Source organism: Ylistrum balloti, unplaced genomic scaffold (genome assembly GCF_031769215.1).
Source record: "Ylistrum balloti isolate Yb309-2 unplaced genomic scaffold, AGI_CSIRO_Ybal_v1 Utg370186, whole genome shotgun sequence".
NCBI lineage: Eukaryota > Metazoa > Mollusca > Bivalvia > Pectinida > Pectinidae > Ylistrum > Ylistrum balloti.
The window spans coordinates 248,445-270,126 of record NW_026782169.1 but is presented as its reverse complement, the minus strand read 5'-3'; the positions used below and the strand labels follow the sequence as shown (position 1 = coordinate 270,126).

The 21,682-nt window shown below is 33.4% G+C and overlaps 1 protein-coding gene across 1 annotated transcript in view; it reads right to left on the bottom strand.

Annotated features, from left to right (window-relative positions):
* Positions 1 to 1,199: 1,199 nt before the first annotated feature.
* The window catches only part of LOC132551211 (uncharacterized), a 94,445-nt gene continuing 73,962 nt past the window's right edge, over positions 1,200 to 21,682 (bottom strand). The window contains exon 12 of the mRNA XM_060215325.1: positions 1,200 to 1,457. Within this exon, the coding sequence (XP_060071308.1) occupies positions 1,250 to 1,457 (208 nt within the window). The 3' untranslated portion in view covers positions 1,200 to 1,249. The remainder of the gene's footprint in view (positions 1,458 to 21,682) is intronic.

Below are 21,682 nucleotides of genomic sequence, written 5' to 3'. Positions count from 1 at the left end.
TTTGTTGATTTTTTGTTCTTAATGTCCAAGTATAATACCCTTACTTGTATTGCAAGACGAATATTTATTTTTAAAAAATGTAGTCACGGAAAGAACAGAGGATGTCCGTGATTCAGGACAAAAAAACCCAGATATATATATGGAAATGAATTATTTGCTGATACACATATTCTGATGCCTGTACCGGACAAAGTACATATTGATTTCTGGCTTTTGATCTTCTTTCTAAAACCACACCTTTCAAAAAATCATGGTCAGAAAAAAGGTTTAATAATGAAATTTCTTGACTTTTCAGTGGAGTACAGCCTTAAGCTTATTCTGGATTCTAACAAATAAACACTAATTTTTGTTTAAAAAAGTCGGTCAGAATCACACTAAATTCTATGAACTGCATCCTTCAAATACAGGTATCAGAATTTTAATCGGAGCTTTTTTCATTCACTTGTATTTTCACAAGTTGTAAATTTTATTGTAAATGTTGAAAATGCTTTATTCCATTTCTTTTTTTAAAATCTGATTCATAATTGAGCGGAATCTCGCATTCTTGATCCCTGCCTACAAAGAATTCAAATTTTTATAGTTAACTAATAGTCTGTGATATAAAATCTTCTTCCTTTGTCATTGTGCTTACTAATTTGTATTCATTACCAGTATAAGTATCTCTTATCTAGGCAGTGCATTTGTATTCAATGCAGCAGATAATTTTTATTTTTATTTTCTTTGCTATGTCAACTGTCTATGCTATCACGCCCTATTATCTAGATACTGCATTTTTTCATATTGGCTTGCTAGGGAATAAAGATGGGTAGAACTGATGAACACCTACAGTGAATTAAATCAAATGTAACTCAAATCTATATCTGTAAGGCATTTGGGTGAGTGGATGAAAAGTACATTAAAAAGATGTGTTGTATGCTTGAAGTGAAACTCTGTTGACACGTATCTTTTTGTTTTACAAATTTCTATCGCCTAGGAAACGTTCTTTTTCAAAAAAATTAATCTAATTTAAAACTAATGTATAAAATAAATGAACAATCAAATTTTGATCTTCTGGATTCATAGTCTGAAATGACAATTTCAAGACAAGGCTAAATGCATAGTTGTTACTGTTTTTTTAATCAAATATGCGGAGAGTTTAATTATATCTAAAATCATATAAAAAAAAAAATCCACAATTTGAAAAAAGACAAACAAGAATACTGTTTTGGTATATGCATAGTAACTTTGCTTTAATTTAAAATTAATCTTTTCACAGGAGAGTACACCATGACATCCAGTTGTTATTCTCTTCTGACTTCTTTGACAACTTGCTGCCCATTCTCCTCACGGGAGGACCATCACCAGCGTATTCCTCTTCTGACTCGCTCATATCTGCATCTGATTCAGCCTCTGAATCTACTGCAACTCCAGCAAGTCGTGTGATGAATTTTGAATTGAACAAATCACCTTCACCATCACTGCAAAGATAGAATTTTATCATACAATATAAGCTACAGGTTTAAAGTCAAACATGGAAATATTACTATACAGAATGCCTCAACTAACTCTTGAAAATGATGTTACTCAAAAATCATTTAAAGGCAAGTATCAATGGTCATGGACATTAAGTCATGCAGGAAAGATTACAGAATATTTTTCTTATCCAATTAAATTGTCATGTGTCAAAAATGTAACGTAATAAATTGACCTGTTTACTAATTAAATGAAAGTTTTGAGATTTCTAAATTGTGTATTTAAATTTTAAGGTTACTTGTAACATAAATGTATGGGTAAACTCTAAAAAATAAATTTATCTAAACTGAACACAGTACATATTATTTTCTTTCTCCATTTCTTTCCTCTGAGAATAACTATATAGTCCTACCAGCCAATCATAACAAAAACATTTCACTTAAAGCATCACAAACAAAAGAGCCAAAAAATCATTAAAACTACAACATAATACACTTCAGTTCACAAGTATAGTGGACTTATTGAGCTGTAATCATCCATGAAATCGACTGAGCACATCATTTTTTTTTTCAAAACCTCAATTCAGGTCTTATGTCTAACACCAGCACTCACAAATGATGTACAAATTTAAGATACACAACAAAAAAGTAGTATTTATAATCTTACGCACAAGGGTACAACTACTACAAAAATTTTAACGCAACAAACTTTGAGCGTCATACAGAGAAAAAACAACCTTTCATGAACTACTGTAAATTCACTACTTTTGTGGGTTTTTTATTTTGATGGTTTCGTAGGTACACTTAATCCAGAAATTCGTGTCCACAAACTTTATAGTGGACTTCTCGAGCTATAGTTATCCATGAAATCGACTAAGCACATTATTTTTTTTTTAACATCAAAAATTTGGCCTCACAGATCTGTACAGTAATCAATTCAGTTAAGCTCCATTCCTGCGAAACATCTTTTAAACCTTGAAGAATGAACAAATGATTCAGAAGTATAAAGCATTTTTTAATACAAGTTTAGAATTAGGTCGGAGCTAAAAGATGAATTTAACTTCATCATACAGCAGTTTCAACTTCTATGACTCATGATAAGGGTTCGGTTTGGAATAGTGTTGCTTTACTACAAGTTTAGAATTAGGTCGGAGCTAAAAGATGAATTTAACTACATCATACAGCAGTTTCAACCTTCTACGACTCAAGATTAGAGTTCCGTTCGGAATATAGTTGCCTTATGTCATATCAAACAGCCAAGGTCATTTGACAGCATGCCAGGTTTAGGTGGTAGAGGAAAGCTAGAATTTGGAGAAAAACCACCAACCTGCAGCCAGTACCTATATGGTAACTGCCCCACATATAAGGACTAAAGTTTTGAAACAGGCAGCTACTGAGACAAAATTAAAGTGATCGAAAGAATATCTTAAATCTGGACAGGGAGGTGCACGAGCCCCTTAATTCAATAAATTTATAAATTCAATAAATTTCATAATTTTATTTCAAAAGAATGCCAAGTACATGTGTATAATCAGAATTGACCCACTATTTGATCGAATTAGAATGAGGTATCCAGGTTAAAGCAAACCTTTGGGGAAAAGTCCCCAAGCATTAAATATTAATTTGAAAAGAAACGTCATGTACATGTGTATATTCTGAACTGTGCCACTGTTTGAGTGAATTAGAACGTGGCATCTAGGTTGGAACAAACCTTGGGGGAAAAGTCCACAAACATTGTCTATAACCATGGAGTAATCAAAGCTTGTAGTACTAGGTAAAATCCTAGCTACAAAACTAGGGTCAAACTTCATTACATGTGCTTGTACAAACCAATGGCAAGTTTCCCACGGAAAAGAATAAAAAATTTCAATGCTGAATTAAATTTAAAAAACTGTTCAACGATATAAAATTTATCTCTCATATGTGTAGTTTGTATTCAGTTTTTCTCTGATTGTGTCAAAAGCTGAAAAAAAAAATTGTTACTGGTACCTTTTACTCGACAGAGCTTTGTACAACGATTGTGATCATACTCTTAGGTGGTGAAACCAGAGATATTAAGAGGAGTGTTACACCTACTTAGGAGCCGAGATGACATATCATCACCCAGAAGGTTAACATGCCTAGCAGAAAAACAGAATGTCACATTGAACAAGGGTGAGGTTGATGTCTGATCCAGGTCATTGGAGTCAGAATTAGGTCAGATCTTCATTTGATAAAAGAAATAAAAATTAGATGGATGATTTACCTGTTTAAGCAGTTAGTTTTTTTCAAAGGCCCAGCTATGAAAATTCAATCCTTTTATTCTATTCCTTACCGAGTTCACGGTTTGTGAATTTGTACAAGGATATACAAGTAAAGTTATGATCAGAGTTTGATAGAACTAAATAAGTATATAATTACTTTCTCTTAAAAGTCATTTGTTCTGATAGAGGTAAAGGGGTAGAGGTGGGGGTTGGTTGGGGGGAGAGGGAGGGATGGAGGGATGGATTTGTGAAATGTTACTGTCAGGTCATTTAGTGGTAATCAAACCAACAGTACACGTGACTATTTTTGTTTTTCTTTTTCAAATTTATTTCATTTTCCATAAAAGTAAATTATTGCAATAGATTATATATACTAATACCATAGTTTTTTGTGTTTTCTATCGGAAGGTGTGGTATTGGCGAGAAAAAAATTCACAGCTTGATTATTACTTTTATAGTTAGATAGATTTCTGAAAATAAGGTCAATAATTTGACACGTTACCTGCCTTGAGAGACAGCAGACATTATATATCAAAGTATTTCCATTCATTATTGCACTGGGGAAAGTGATCTTAGCTGTAACTCATAAGAAAGTAGGTTAATCAGAGTAAATTACTTCCCTTAGAAGACATAAAAAATTTGATGTGTCATGTAATGTCATTGATTAATGCTCTCATCAAAATCTTGTTATTTATGAAATGATCATGTTGAAAATACATGTTTACATAGAAGGATGTGTTACAGAGTTTTCGCCATTTTATACGTCATTTATAGTCAGTCAATTTTTATACCCCCAGGTCGAATGATAGTGGGCATATTGTTTTTGTGCTCTGTTTACTAGTCTGACATCAATGTTTGCATCGTAAAAGGTAGGGCTTTCATATTTGGCATGTTTTTCTTGTGACAAGAGAGACCATGTGACACTGACTTTGACCTTCGACCAACATTTTAAAAACTTAACACTGTCCTTAACTATAGCACTGTCAGAGGTATAACTTTCATATTTTGCATGTGTGTTCCATGTGAGAAGAATTTTGCAATGGTTCCAAAGTTTTTGACTATGTGACCTTGACCTTTGACCAACATTTTAAAAACTTAACACTGTCCTTAACTATAGCACTGTTAGAGGTATAACTTTCATATTTTGCATGTGTGTTCCATGTGACAAGAATTTTGCAATGGTTCCAAAGTTTTTGACTATGTGACCTTGACCTTCGACCAACATTTTAAAAACTTAACACTGTCCTTAACTATAGCACTGTCAGAGGTATAACTTTCATATTTTGCATGTGTGTTCCATGTGACAAGAATTTTGCGATGGTTCCAATGTTTTTGACTATGTGACCTTGACCTTTGACCTACAATTAAAAAAATTAAAGCCATAACTATTGCATCATAAGAGGTATGGCTTACATATTTGGCAAGTCTGTTTATTCCTTGTGACAAGACCTTTCTGTTGGTACCAAAGTTTTTGACCATGTGACCTTGACCATGTGACCTTTGACCATGTGACCTTTGACCATGTGACCATTGACCTACATTTGAAAAACTTAAATATTGGCCTAAACTATTGCACAATGAAGACACATGTGTTTCACAAAGTGTGCATGCAATTTACACATGCCTTACACTGTACAGTTATAATGCCCCACTTCAGAATTTTGTTGCAACAGGGGGCATAGTATTTCTTAAACACATGTTGTTGTTTCTTCTCTTTTTGCAAGCCTTTGACTTTGAATAAGGTAAATGAAAAGTTGCAGCTAATAATTTAATAAGAAATATATTTATTTATTTTATAAGAACATTCACTTTTTGGTGTACCTTCAATGCAAATGTCCCAATGAAGAACACTATTCAAGTATAAAATTACATATGCAGACATTTCAGGACACAATTTTCCTCTATTTTTTTTCAAACAGTTGGAGCCAAACCTTTGATAACATTCTATGTCGATATTTTATGGTCAATGAATTTTGAAGAATCTGACAACCTAAGGTATTTTGTCAAACAAAACTTTTATGGTGAAGTATTGAAAGAAAGTAGAGAACTAGGACATATACTATTACAACTGAAGCCTGATTCTCTGTAGCAAGTATAAATTGCACATCTCTTTAACACACATGAGTAGTGTGTATCTACATCACAACTGTATGACAAAAAGACATTTACTGTGACATTCCCTTTCTATTTATCAATCTGAATTCTTTCCCAATTTCTAAAACTGGCAGGAATTTTGAATTTGCATACATTGATCATGGGTGTACATAATAGAATATACGCTGATCATGTGTGAATGTATAGGTGGACAAATCAATATCATATGTGATGAGATATTAAATTTCGTATCATTGGTGGACAAATCCATATCATATGTGGTGAGATATTAAATTTCATATCATTGGTGGACAAATCCATATCATATGTGGTGAGATATTAAATTTCGTATCATTGGTGGACAAATCCATATCATATGTGGTGAGATATTAAATTTCATATCATTGGTGGACAAATCCATATCATATGTGGTGAGATATTAAATTTCGTATCATTGGTGGACAATTCAATATCATATGTGGTGAGATATTAAATTTCATATCATTGGTGGACAAATCCATATCATATGTGGTGAGATATTAAATTTCATATCATTGGTGGACAATTCAATATCATATGTGGTGAGATATTAAATTTCGTATCATTGGTGGACAAATCCATATCATATGTGATTGAGATATTAAGCTTCGTATCATTGGTAGACAAATCCATATCATATGTGGTGAGATATTAAATTTCATATCATTGGTGGACAAATCCATATCATATGTGGTGAGATATTAAATTTCAATACAAATCCATATCATATGTGGTGAGATATTAAATTTCATATCATTGGTGGACAAATCCATATCATATGTGGTGAGATATTAAATTTCATATCATTGGTGGATATTAAATTTCATATCATTGGTGGACAAATCCATATCATATGTGGTGAGATATTAAATTTCGTATCATTGGTGGACAATTCAATATCATATGTGGTGAGATATTAAGTTTCATATCATTGGTGGACAAATCCATATCATATGTGATTGAGATATTAAGTTTCGTATCATTGGTGGACAAATCCATATCATATGTGGTGAGATATTAAGTTTCGTATCATTGGTGGACAAATCCATATCTTATGTGATGGAGATATTGAGTTTCATATCATTGGTGGACAAATCCATATCATATGTGATGGAGATATTAAGTTTCGTATCATTGGTGGAGAATTCAATATCATATGCGTTGAGATATTAAATTTCGTATCATTAGTGGACAAATCCATATCATATGTGATGAATATTTTAAGTTTCGTATCATTGGTGGACAATTCAATATTAAATGTGATATATGTATATTATATTGAATTTCATATCATAGGTGGGCAGTGCAATTGCCCACATATTGTAGAATAAAAAAAACCATGTGATATTAATCAAGTGCCATTGAAATTTCTCAAGAGAAATAGAAAGTAATATGCTGCAATCAGTCACCACTTGACTATGTGTATAACATATCTCACACAATCTGTGTTAATTACTGTTCTAGTCCTACAGCACCTAGCACAAGAAATACCAGACTGAAACATGGAATAATGCAACCTTGACCTAGTGACCTTGACCCAGTCACCTTTGTACACTCACATATGTATATACACACTGAAGTTGGGCTATAGTTCCCTCTACAGTTGGAGTGGGTGTGTTGTATGTACACAAGAGAAAACCTTTGACAGAAAAAATAAAGATAGAGTTAACACTGTCAGAATGGGGGTTAGTTATATACATTACATTTCTTCATTTTGGTAACTCAGTATCCCATATATTTTATAGAATACAATATTTGAAGATAGTCACGTTTGATGGTTGGTAATTACATAATTCTGATGGTTCTCATTTGAGAACATGACATTGCTAATTAATATTCGTTAAAATTTTTCAAGGGCAGCATAGTCAATGAAGTAGAAGACACTCTCCCTTTCAAAACACATGGTCTTAGCTCTTCGTACTTTATCAAGAATCTCAGTCAAATTTTTTTCCCTTTTAATATTTTGCCTTTATTTTCTCAATATGTAGTCTTATTAAACATGTCATAATTTCTTACTTTTCATTATGCCATTGTTACTGTGTGCTGACATTATCAAAAAACTAAAATATCTGTTTGCTAGCTGTTATGCATCATTGTCATATGACAGCAATCATAAATTGCTGAAGTTTCTAAAATGTTCACATTTTATGATTTCAATTTTGTGCCTTGTGAGGAATGACCACATCAGCATGTAAAGTGTTATACAAGAACACCAAGAGCTACCTCTGATCAAACATTTTTTGTAACTAAACGTATAAAGAAATGAGTAATGACCTAACCCCCAGATAGCACATCCTATAATGTCATCTAGTTCTGACAGGGAAACAGTCTTGTATTGATCCCTGTTGTGGGCACAATTAGGTCTACAGTAGAGGACACAAATGTCACTTGTACTGCACACAGGATATGATGTACTTACAGTAACAAAGTGTGAATAAATACCCAGGAGTGCAGGTATCACACAGTCCAAAAAAAAAAAAAAAACAAAACAAAGAGCAATAACTCTGGTTACATCGTGGTGGAAGGCATGATTGTAATTACCTGTGCTACTTAAAAGGTACTATGAAATATATCTTGACAGGAAAAACACAACAGATTTAGCTGAAATATATATATAAAAAAGTGTAAAGATTAATTGTTTCATCAATTCTATATAAACTGAAAGCTTGTATAAGATTGTATATAAAACTAACCTAATTTACCACTATTATTGGCCTTAGTTGGAGGGCATGTCTCAGGAGGAGGTTGGGCAGTTCTAAGGTCAGGCAGGTCATTCAATAATTGCCATGACCTGTTTGGGAATCGACCTTGACCTCGGACCATCTTAGTGTATAGAGTTGTATAGTATGATATCCTATATGCCATCAGATTAGCCGATATAAAACAATTGTTTTACTACCTGGTAATACAACATCATCTACACCTATTGATCTTATCAAATTTAACAGGAAAAGCACACAGGGTCCTTTGTTGTACTTCAGTAAAATGTGAACCAATTCTATCTCATTGCCCTGCAATAAGCCCACCTTCTGTCTGGGCTTATTGTAGGATAACTAGTCAAAAAACAATAAGTATTTTGAGCTTATGTACACAATACCAGACAGTGACATCTAGTTACCAGTATTTTGATAACAGCACTTTTAAAAACTTTGTTTTTTCTTTTGTTTTGCTTGTTCTTTTTTCGTTTTCCAGCAGCAGTAGTAAGGAGAGGATGCCACCAGGAATGTAAACAGCTGTTTTCAAAGGCACAGATTTATCTGTACATCTAAACACCTGATGGCCATAAATCAAGGTAAAATCAGTATCAAATTAGGTCACAAATACCACATCTTCAAAAGTGGGGGATGGAGATTGGCGGGATTCATTTATCCCTTCATGAACATATTAATAGTTTTCATTTTGTCTATTAAATAATTCCAGTTATGATATAAATTATAGTTGATCCATAAATACCATTTTCTACCAAATACTGGTACCTATATTTCAAACTGATGTTACCTTTCATTAATATTAACCTTTGTCCTGACCTTACCTTCAATTAATCTTCACATTTGTCATGACCTTAACTGCCATTAACCATAACCTTTGCCCTGACCTTATCTACCAATAGCCTCAACATTTGCTCTGACTTTACCTTTCATTATCCTCAGCCTTGGTCCTGACCTTACCTGCCATTAACCTTGACCTTTGTCATGACCTTACCTGCCATTAACCTTGACCTTTGCCCTGACCTAATCTACCATTAATTTTAAACTCTGCTCTGACCTTACCTACCATTATCCTTCAACTTGCCCTATAACCTTACCTACTGATAACCTTGACCTTAAACCTTATCTTACCTAACATTAACCTTGACCTTTCCCTTGACTTATTAAAATGTTTTGACTAGCTTGCTCAATATATGATATCACACCATTTTAAGGAAACAGAAAGTGAAAACGTTTCTCAATATTAAGCAGGATCAAGTTGTAATTGTAGAAGGGAAGATAAACTATGAGAAAAACCTGATTTTCAAAGCAAACACATATTTGTCCTTTAAAAATTAGCTTAAAATCGTTCATTATAGAAGTTCCCTTTCAACACAAAAACAAGGCAAGGGGAAAAAAACAAACAAACAAGGAAAAAATGTACTGGAAATAAATGCTTCCTTCTGACACCAAAAGTGCAAACCTGGTTTTCTAATAAAACATTTTTTGTCCTTTATAAAACATTTAAAAATCTTTTATTATAAAATTTTCCTTTCAAAGCAAAATCAAGGATAAAAAACCTAAGAAAAATATGTATATAAAAACAAACGTTTCTTTTGACATTGAAAAATATCTTTCCTGATGATAAAACATGTATATGTAATTACCTAAAGAAAGCTGATGTAGAATTAGAACAAGAATTAGACATTTCCACGCAGAAATTCTCCATCAGGAAACAGATGAAAAAATAAGGGACACGTATAAAAATCCTGTTGACATTTGTTGGATCTACTCTTAACCTACCTAGAAACGGCTTTACACAAGTAACCTTTAATTACACAAAAGTTAATTAAGAACTCAGAATAGATAATTACCTGTAATCATCCTGGACACCTTAAGTCTCCGAGGCCTTGATCTTTGTTTTCTGGGCAATTATTTCATCTCAAAATAGCACAGCCTATTTCAAAATGTATAAGCCATTTCTCTGGAACTATAGTCTCGTCTTTATAAAATATAAGCATGATTTTCAGGGCACTAATTATTCTTAATTAAGTTAAAACTTTTTGTTTATACTTTTCATATATATATCATCATTTATTTAGATGCAATGTTTTTTTTAATTCAAACACTATGCTATTTTAGTTGAAATTGTGACGGGTAATACATTATAAGTACATTTCAAGCTTTTTTTTGTGGAGATTTATATATTTTAATAAGAACTGAAACAAAACATTAAGTCAAGGGATAGACTGATTACATATTACAGGACAAGGAAATATCTGCCAGGAAATGATGAATGAAAATTTATCTGCAAGAATTTCACTCATTTTAAATAAATTTTTTTTTTGTACCGATCAATGAAGATATGTTTTGATACATATTCATTCTCATGTGTTAACATTCCTATTAGGGGGACAAGATAGCACTGTTGGTAGAGTGTTGGCCTTATTATGTGACACTGCAGGTGAAGATTTGAGGTGTGTGATTCAATAGTGGCCCGACCTTTATCGGTCTGTGTTTCTCAGTAATCTGAGAAATGGAATGTTATACACTTTCCTGGTTGTGTCCTTGAGCCAGACATTTACCGTAATTGCTCTAAAATGCAATTATGAGGGCCTCCAGTATTATGTTCAGTGAGGAAGTCACCAACAAGGAGACCCTCTCTCAAAATGTCCCTGGCTGAGTGATAAATCTACCATCAACAACCAAACAAATCTTGCTTCTCCTGCTATCAAGATTCTACGTATTCCAGTAAAGTTTCGAGAAAATGTCCTTCTACATTCCACAATTACTCAGGTTTCTCATATTGTACAACGTTAAAAGTAATTCTCGTAATTAGGATTCCAGCAGCAGAGTTACATGAATTTTATCCCTTTCCTTGACTTACTTAACCCAAATCCCTAATTTTAAGAATACTTTAAGGAAAATGTCTTTCAGTAAAGGGACATAACTCCACTACCTATATTGCAAATGTTGAAGACATCTATTATTGTATGATATCACAATATATTGAAACAGATGGACACTTTTATCTTGGGAGGTGGCTCCTGGGTAGTGGATCTAGAAATCCATCTATAGTAAATGCCTTAAGGCCCCTCAACATTGACAGCAGGTTTATGAACAACACATTAATGTCAATGATATACGAATGAATTATATACAAACAGAGCAATTAAAAGTAGTATTTTTCAGGTTCAGATCATCCTTGGAAAGTCATCATTGTCTCAATATTGCAAGAAGTCTTTAAAATTCAAGGTGTGTTCAGCTAAATACAAATTAGCTTGGTAAATTGATTAATAATCATATTCCTAATTCCTAAGGCCATTTAATACTTCAAATCCTAGCACACTGTGCATATAATTCAGATTTTATCAATACAGAAATTAGTGCTCTTGTGTGTCCATTTATATGGCTTGGACAGATATGTAACAAGATAGTCCTGGATCTAAACAGTGCTGCCCCAGGAATCTTCCATTATACCGAAAGGTTCTTAATTGTTTTTTCAAGGCTTCAGAAATGATGGTAAATGTATATATACAAGATATCAAATGACATGACCCAGAAAGTTATTGACATATAAGGCTATGAAATACCAGAAATGTTTTACATTCCAGACCATCACAGAAATATCAGGTCAGGTCAGTATTTAAATACCTATGTAAAAAAAATTAAATTAAAGAACTCTTTTACACTAGGAGGTAGTAATGTGTATTACCTTTTGTTAAAGCACAATAGACAATTTTCCAATATAATAAATTTTAAGACAGCTCCAATAAGGAACTGATACCTGCACATATTAAGATATTTTTTCAGGTCTCAAAATACATTACAGAATCTTCCCTTGTACAACAGACTTTATCTAACAATAAGTCAGTGTGTATAGTAAGCTGATAACCCTTATATCTATTTCAGTCTAGAGGAAATGCTAAAATATGCTTAACCATATTTGTCCAGTCATGGTCTGTGGCCTTTAATACCTATCCCCTCAGCTTCATGCAGGATATCTGCGGTTTTCATAAATGTGTTTCTGTGATTTAAGTATTTTCTAACATGGAGAAATTAGTTTAAGTAGATTTTCTCATATCACAACCATAACCAAAATTACGTGCGACATTTTAAATCTGCAATTCTTCCCGTTTTTGCTATATAATTGTATTGCCATCTCATCACAATCAGTTTCTATCTTAGTGTATGTAAGACTTTACTACAGCTGAAAAGTCCTGAGAATTTACTGCTCTCTCATTTACACTCATCATTTGTATGATGAAAGTGACAGCAGAGTCATCAAAAGTCACACAAATTTTCTAACTTCATGGCAATTTGATATTACCATTAAAAAACCTTAAACAGGTTTTGATGGCATTTTTCCTGGGTTCATGGTATTTTCATGGTTATTTCATTACAATTTCATGATGTTTTCATTTAACCTCAGTGTGATAAAAAACTTCTATTCAATACATGTCATCAACTCCAAGAAAATGTTCTGTGATTAGAATTATAGTTTTCTACAGTAATTATTTGTCATTAGATATCAAATCATGGTTGACTTGGTTCTCATTTCAGAACATGACATTAACTTGGATTCACCAAGATTAACATGCTGGATGCTGATGATGAAGCAGCATATATCCCAGCACCCTTAGAGATCACAAGGTCTTCAGCCATCCTTGCAATCTTTCATGTTTCAAAGATTGTGAGCTCGAATTACAATTTTTTTCAGAGGTGAATTTTTTTCTTGTTTTTGTTTCGATTAATAACTTTTCACCACTTTGCCTTATTTCTCATAACAGTTTTCCACGAGTTTCAGAATTCATTTCCCTTTTGTTCATATTTTGCCCTAATTTCACTGATATTAAGTTTTTGATTAAATCACATCTTTGTTGTGCCTAAAAATCACATGTAACACCTGGTTTTGATTTTTCAAGAGCCTTGCTATGTATACCTTTTGTTCACACTTCGTTTTCGTTTTTGTCCCCAATTTTGACTTGAATTAATTCTTTGTTTACATGTCCATATTTTTTTATGCCACCAAAGCCAGCGTCTGAATAAAAGGAACTCCCCCGACCCCACCCTCTTTACAATTTTCTAACCCAGAAAAACCTTGACATATGGCAGCTACGTTTCGCACTTCTTAAGACTGTATGGCTACATAAACCTTGTAATGGGTCTTTTCATGAAAATATCACATAGTTGACAGACTTTATACTAACATGCGAATATTTTTTACATCTAACACAAAGTCTTAACATTGTGTATTGTAATCTTTCAAAGATGTCTTCAAGGCGGTCTATATAAAAACATTTTCTTTCATCTTATTTTTCTATATGTATTAAATGCATTCAGGAGAACTGTGCATTTTTGCCTGAATTGATCACTTAAAAGACTTCACTGCTTACATAATTGATCAACCACGCTGACATTTGCTTTACAGTGTATTTAAATATTGGTTTTCAAGGACAGGCCCCGAACACATGAATATTCATTACGTTTTATGACCTTCTTTATTTTGAAGCCAACCAGCTGCAAGGTTAACAGTGAAACTGATATCCTTCGAACATTAAGGTTATTTTATTTCAAGGGAACGGAATACAAAATAAAAAAAATACAAAAGCTGATAAGACATTTTTTTTTAGAAAGTTATGGGATGTATTTTAAAAATGCCCTAAATGAAAATGGATATTTCAAAACTTTAAATGGATAAGGAAACCCTTATGAACTGGAAAGTCCATGTATGAAACAAATATTGTTACCTTTAATACAAAAAAAAAAAAAAACACAAAGCAATGTATTGTCTAAGAGGCCAGCCCAGACAGGTGCAAATCACACAGGTATTATGTAGACTTGAAGTTATAAGGTAGAGGTCAGAAAGGTCTTAACTTCCAAAAGATTAAAGACTTTGTACCTGTACAGGTATAGAAATCAAGGGTCGTCACACACTCGCTGCGAATGACCTCAACGAGAACACACCTACAAATTGTTTACAGGTAAAAGATTTGGAATAATGGATGTATTATTTCAGTGGTATACATATTGATATCTCACTGTGACTTTAATATCAATGCAACAACCATTATTATCAAATGAGACAATAATTATCAATTACAATATTATGCTAACGAGAAAATACAAATAAAAAGATTAATAAATAAATTTTCCACTCTATACAAAAATACAATTTGGCTTTCTCATAAGTACTTTTACATCAAACGCAATCTCTGTCAAACATCCAGGTGACATTTTTATATAAATCTTGGTCATTGTACTCAGCTGTCACAGAAATAGGTGAACCATCTATCACAAAATAGTTTAATTATCACAGTAATCATCCATTTTGACAATGCTTAGTTCTATAATGTATGAGTTTGACTGATGTGTGCTATTGAAGTTCACAATGTCCTCACAAGGTCACCAGCCACCTAACCTTATTATGAAGAATGAGGTGTATCAAGCTGGTAGGGGCAATGTGGGTCACAATTATAACACTTCTAAGTCAATCTGCCAGACAGCTGAGCAGTGTTTTACATGTGAGATTCGGGACGAAGAGCAGAGGAGGAGAGAAAGCAAGGAAACAGGGGGGGATTGCTGAACGGACAATTTAAAGATGAAGAAGTCATATATTGCAAACAGACCAAACCTAAGATTGAAATATCTAAATACCTTTACATCATATTGACAGTTAAATAGGTAGATTATCAAGACAAATACACAGTGGGAGGAAAGATGATAAATGAAAGAAAAACTGAAAGACTGAAAAAAGAGAGTTTAAGAGACCAACACATATTTATCTGGCTTGCTATACAGACAAAACAGATGTGAGCCAAGACCTCCGCCTCGGTGAACGGATGCCAGAACAAAGGCAGACAAATCGTGCAGCATAAACCTTCATGTTTCTTGTGTTAGAAGTCTATTTTAGCCTCTAACCGCAGACACCAATATCTATATTTAGCTACTCCAGCATCAGACAATATAAATTCTCCGCATCCCTCATTTCTATTTCAAATAGTCTGTGCTAAATGCCTGGATGAATGTGTATGCTCTACTTGCCAAGATATGCAGGAACATCTGGTAGATAATTTTTGTGACAGACTTGTCAGCTTAAAAACTCATGTAGATTATTTCTAATAAAAGCACATCATATTTTACATTACTAAAATCAAAATTTTTAAATATAATTTTTAACGCATTCCAAATTAAATCTATTTAAAATTCGTCATTTATTTCAGTACAAACATTTGTTTAATTTCTAATTTTTCAGTTTGAGCAATTAAATTTTCTTATTGTTTATGGATATTGGAATATCGGAAAATCAAAACGAGTCATAGTTATCACAGCCATCTTGTCTACAAGTGACATTTCAAACAACCCAAAAAGACTATTATTGACAAATTGAAGCAAACATTGGCATCAGTTGAAATCAACGCAGAAGTCTAAACCAATGTTTTTAAATCGCTTCAAAACAGGATATTCAACACATTCAAAAGCCTACCAGACATATTTTGAATGAAGAATTTACAAACAGATGTAACACTGAGTAGCCTATTCTTGTTTTTCCATTTCCTGTTGGCTACCACATATAATAAAAAAACTCTGAAAGATACACTATATATAGAGACTGCTTCAGAATCTATGGTTAAGTTTTCAATACGTCTTGCATACAACATACAACGATTCAAAACCATCCAAAACCGATTAACCCAGAACTGTTATAGGCACCCGTTTCCTGTGGCATTTAGCCCACGCTAAATCGGAAAATATCTATATATATATACATAATCCTGAATTAATCATGTTTCTGGATTCATGCAGATAAATTCTTTATTGTCACAAAAATAAACCAGTGTTGAAAATGGTAATTAGATGTTTTCTGAATTTTTGTAAAATCTTCACTTTTACATAAATAAAAACATAAAATAGAAATTTTGGTGTTTGGATGGCAGAGTAGAACACATTCCGTTTTCACCTTTTATCAAGGGGTTGAGTCGGATGTGAAAAGGTATGGGGGTCACAAGACCCTTCCAGGTAAACAAAAGTGATTCATGTCAGTTGGAATAATTTGTTTTCCAGTTGTTGTAAAATATATGAAGTTTACATTTTACAATAAATTACACAAAGGAATAGTTTGAGACCTAGACATTTTCAACTCTATGTACTATCATTGTACAGACATTTTCATCTCTCAGTACAATCACTGTACAGACATTTTCAACTCTACAATCACTGTACAGACATTTTCAACTCTACAATCACTGTACAGACATTTTCAATTCTACATTCACTGTACAGACATTTTCAACTCTACATTCACTGTAGACATTTTCAACTCTACAATCACTGTACAGACATTTTCAATTCTACAATCACTGTACAGACATTTTCAACTCTACAATCACTGTACAGACATTTTCAACTCTACAATCACTGTAGACATTTTCAACTCTCAGTACAATCACTGTAGATATTTTCAACTCTACAATCACTGTACAGACATTTTCAACTCTCAGTACAATCACTGTACAGACATTTTCAACTCTACAATCACTGTACAGACATTTTCAACTCTACAATCACTGTACAGACATTTTCAACTCTACAATCACTGTAGACATTTTCAACTCTCAGTACAATCACTGTAGATATTTTCAACTCTACAATCACTGTACAGACATTTTCAACTCTCAGTACAATCACTGTACAGACATTTTCAACTCTACAATCACTGTACAGACATTTTCAACTCTACAATCACTGTACAGACATTTTCAACTCTACAATCACTGTACAGACATTTTCAACTCTACAATCACTGTACAGACATTTTCAACTCTCAGTACAATCACTGTACAGACATTTTCAACTCTCAGCACATTCACTGTACGGACATTTTCAACTCTACAATCACTGTACAGACATTTTCATCTCTCAGTACAATCACTGTACAGACATTTTCAACTCTACAATCACTGTACAGACATTTTCAACTCTACAATCACTGTACAGACATTTTCATCTCTCAGTACAATCACTGTACAGACATTTTCACCTCTACAATCACTGTACAGACATTTTCAACTCTACAATCACTGTACAGACATTTTCAGCTCTCAGTACAATCACTGTACAGACATTTTCAGCTCTCAGTACAATCACTGTACAGACATTTTCAACTCTACAATCACTGTACAGACATTTTCAACTCTACAATCACTGTACAGACATACAATCACTGTACAGACATTTTCAACTCTACAATCACTGTACAGACATTTTCAACTCTACAATCACTGTACAGACATTTTCAACTCTACAATCACTGTACAGACATTTTCAACTCTACAATCACTGTACAGACATTTTCAACTCTACAATCACTGTACAGACATTTTCAACTCTCAGTACAATCACTGTACAGACATTTTCAACTCTCAGCACATTCACTGTACGGATATTTTCAACTCTACAATCACTGTACAGACATTTTCAACTCTCAGCACAATCACTGTACAGACATTTTCAACTCTACATTCACTGTACAGACATTTTCAACTCTCAGTACAATCATTGTACAGACATTTTCAACTCTACAATCACTGTACAGACATTTTCAACTCTCAGTACAATCACTGTACAGACATTTTCAACTCTCAGCACATTCACTGTACAGACATTTTCAACTCTACAATCACTGTACAGACATTTTCAACTCTCAGTACAATCACTGTACAGACATTTTCAACTCTCAGCACATTCACTGTACAGACATTTTCAACTCTCAGTACAATCACTGTACAGACATTTTCAACTCTACAATCACTGTACAGACATTTTCAACTCTACAATCACTGTACAGACATTTTCAACTCTACAATCACTGTACAGACATTTTCAACTCTACAATCACTGTACAGACATTTTCAGCTCTCAGTACAATCACTGTACAGACATATTCAGCTCTCAGTACAATCATTGTACAGACATTTTCAGCTCTACAATCACTGTACAGACATTTTCAACTCTCAGTACAATCACTGTACAGACATTTTCAACTCTACAATCACTGTACAGACATTTTCAACTCTACAATCACTGTACAGACATTTTCAACTCTACAATCACTGTACAGACATTTTCAACTCTCAGCACAATCACTGTACAGACATTTTCAGCTCTACAATCACTGTACAGACATTTTCAACTCTACAATCACTGTACAGACATTTTTAACTCTCAGCACATTCACTGTACAGACATTTTCAACTCTCAGCACATTCACTGTACAGACATTTTCAACTCTACAATCACTGTACAGACATTTTCAACTCGCAGTACAATAATTGTACAGACATTTTCAACTCTCAGCACATTCACTGTACGGACATTTTCAACTCTCAGTACAATCACTGTACAGACATTTTCAACTCTACAATCACTGTACAGACATTTTCAACTCTACAATCACTGTACAGACATTTTCAACTCTACAATCACTGTACAGACATTTTCAACTCGCAGTACAATAATTGTACAGACATTTTCAACTCTCAGCACATTCACTGTACGGACATTTTCAATTCTCAGCACATTCACTGTACAGACATTTTCAACTCTCAGCACATTCACTGTACAGACATTTTCAACTCTCAGTACAATCACTGTACAGACATTTTCAACTCGCAGTACAACCATTGTACAGACATTTTCAACTCTCAGCACATTCATTGTACAGACATTTTCAACTCTCAGCACATTCACTGTACAGACATTTTCAACTCGCAGTACAATCATTGTACAGACATTTTCAACTCTCAGTACAATCACTGTACAGACATTTTCAACTCTCAGTACAATCACTGTACAGATATTTAAACTCTACAATCACTGTAAAGACTGCTTCATTCATGACTCACATTTTTGTGACTTTTCAAAAGCAGAAAAGATATTTTCGAGAATTTTGAAGCAGGCCTTTATATATATATGTATGGTTCACTCTGTTGTCTACATATCTATTTTTCACAATTTAATTTCATTCTTGGGAACAATTAGAAAAGGGAAATCCTCAAAATAACAACAGTTATAGCAGTTGTTTGAACTTTTTGATTATTATTTTAAAAATGTGAACTAAACTTTCAGATTTTACCTGATTCTGTAATATCCCTGCATATAATACAATCTTTTTACATATAAAGCGGTATGTTTTCTCAACCCTAAGACTTCTAATGAAGGACTCATTTTCATAAATTGATATTTTGCTCTGATAAAATAGTACAGAATGAATATACTAGAATTAAATGTGGAATACTGAGAAACAGATCACTTGGTCACATGGGGTTAACCAGTGACATACGATTGGTCAGTCATGAGACTGACCATTAGTTCTATGACATTTTACATGAGACTGACTATTGGTGCTAGGGAAGTCAGTCATCAGACTGGCCCAAGGAACTCAGACAATTTACATGGAAATAGACATTGGTACTAAAATTGTATGCAGCTAAGCTATGAGACTGACTAGTGGAACTAAGACTGGTCAGTCAGGAGACTGACCATTGGTAGAAAGACTGGTCAGTCAGGAGACTGACCATTGGTAGTAAGACTGGTCAGTCAGTAGACTGACTATTGGTAGTAAGACTGGTCAATTGGTAGTGAGACTGGTCAGTCAGTAGACTGACTATTGGTAGTAAGACTGGTCAGTCAGGAGACTGACAATTGGTACTTAGCCAGTTCATATGAGACTTAGCATTAATTCTAAGGAAGTCAGTTATGATACTGACCCTTGGAACTATATAAGTTCACATTAAACTGGACAATGGTACTAAGACTGCATGCAGTTACGCTTTGAGACTGACAAGTGGTACTAAGACTAGTCGATCACAGGACCAACAGTATCATACTCAAACAATTCACAAGAGCCTGCACATGCCAGTGGTAAGTCGACAGATAACATAGGGTTGTCCAATGGTAAGCTTCTATTAGAGAGGTCAAAAGTCAGGACCTTTCTGATAGTTTCAAAGACAATTTGGCTACATTTGACAGATAATTACTACCAACACAAGTCACAAGACACTTGCCACTGACTATAAAATCCACCAAGAAATGCCAATAGGGATAAGCAAGGAAGCAGTATAATTGCTTCAGCAGTTTGCACTGTCTGGACCAGCGTTTTTACGATCCTTTCTTCAAAATTTTGACCTTGGTATTATGTTTTTAACACATCATAAATCATCTGGTGATGATCATGAATTCTCGTGGCTGCATAACCAATAAAAACGGACGACCATGTAAATATCAGGATCTGCTATAGAGATGAAGCATCCATGTGTTTATATATTGGTATCAATTCTCAGAGAATCTTTATCAATTCTCAATTACAAAATATTTATTTTAATGAGAAACAGGTAGATCTGATATTTCAAATAAAAACATTCAATTTCCCAAACTATTTTAAGTTAAATTTTCAATCTTTATTTTTAATTTTTTCGTAGGGGGAGGGATGTAAATTATCTAAAAATAGTGTCTCAACATTTGCTGGACTTTTCTATAAAAAGCAATTAGTCTTCTGAACATCATTAGCAGACAAAACTAATTTATTCCACAGTTATTGTATAAATCTTTGTAAGTGAACCTTCAACTGTAAATCCTACATTGTAATGGAATATTTCTAGACTGTAAATATTTCACAGAAAATCATTTCCAGTAGTTGAACGGGAAATATTTTAAGGTATAATAATTGCAATAGCAAGTTTTGCACAAATTTGCATTAAATATGCAAATGTAATAATCTTTATTCTTAATTACTTGAAGAAATCTTAAACAGAATGAGAGGACAAAGAATCCTTCCATATATACACTGAGAAAGCCTTTGTAAATAGTTGCATAAGTTAATTCATGTACATTGTGATGGAAGATTTTTAAACTGGACTTTGTGTGAACACTGATGCACTTTAAATAAGTTGTTCTCTAAGCAAATTACTTTGAAAAAGTTTGCTTCTATACAACACTCAGCATACATCTCTCTAAAATAAAATCCAGAACTTATCTACAATATGACAGTCAAGACTTTACAGAATTTGTGACAGCTTAAATGGCCAGCTGGGCTCTGCAAAAAATCTCTTCTTCTGTTACCAGTCAGTTTGGTGGGGAGGATATAGAGAATTTTTCCATTTGCTGTTTT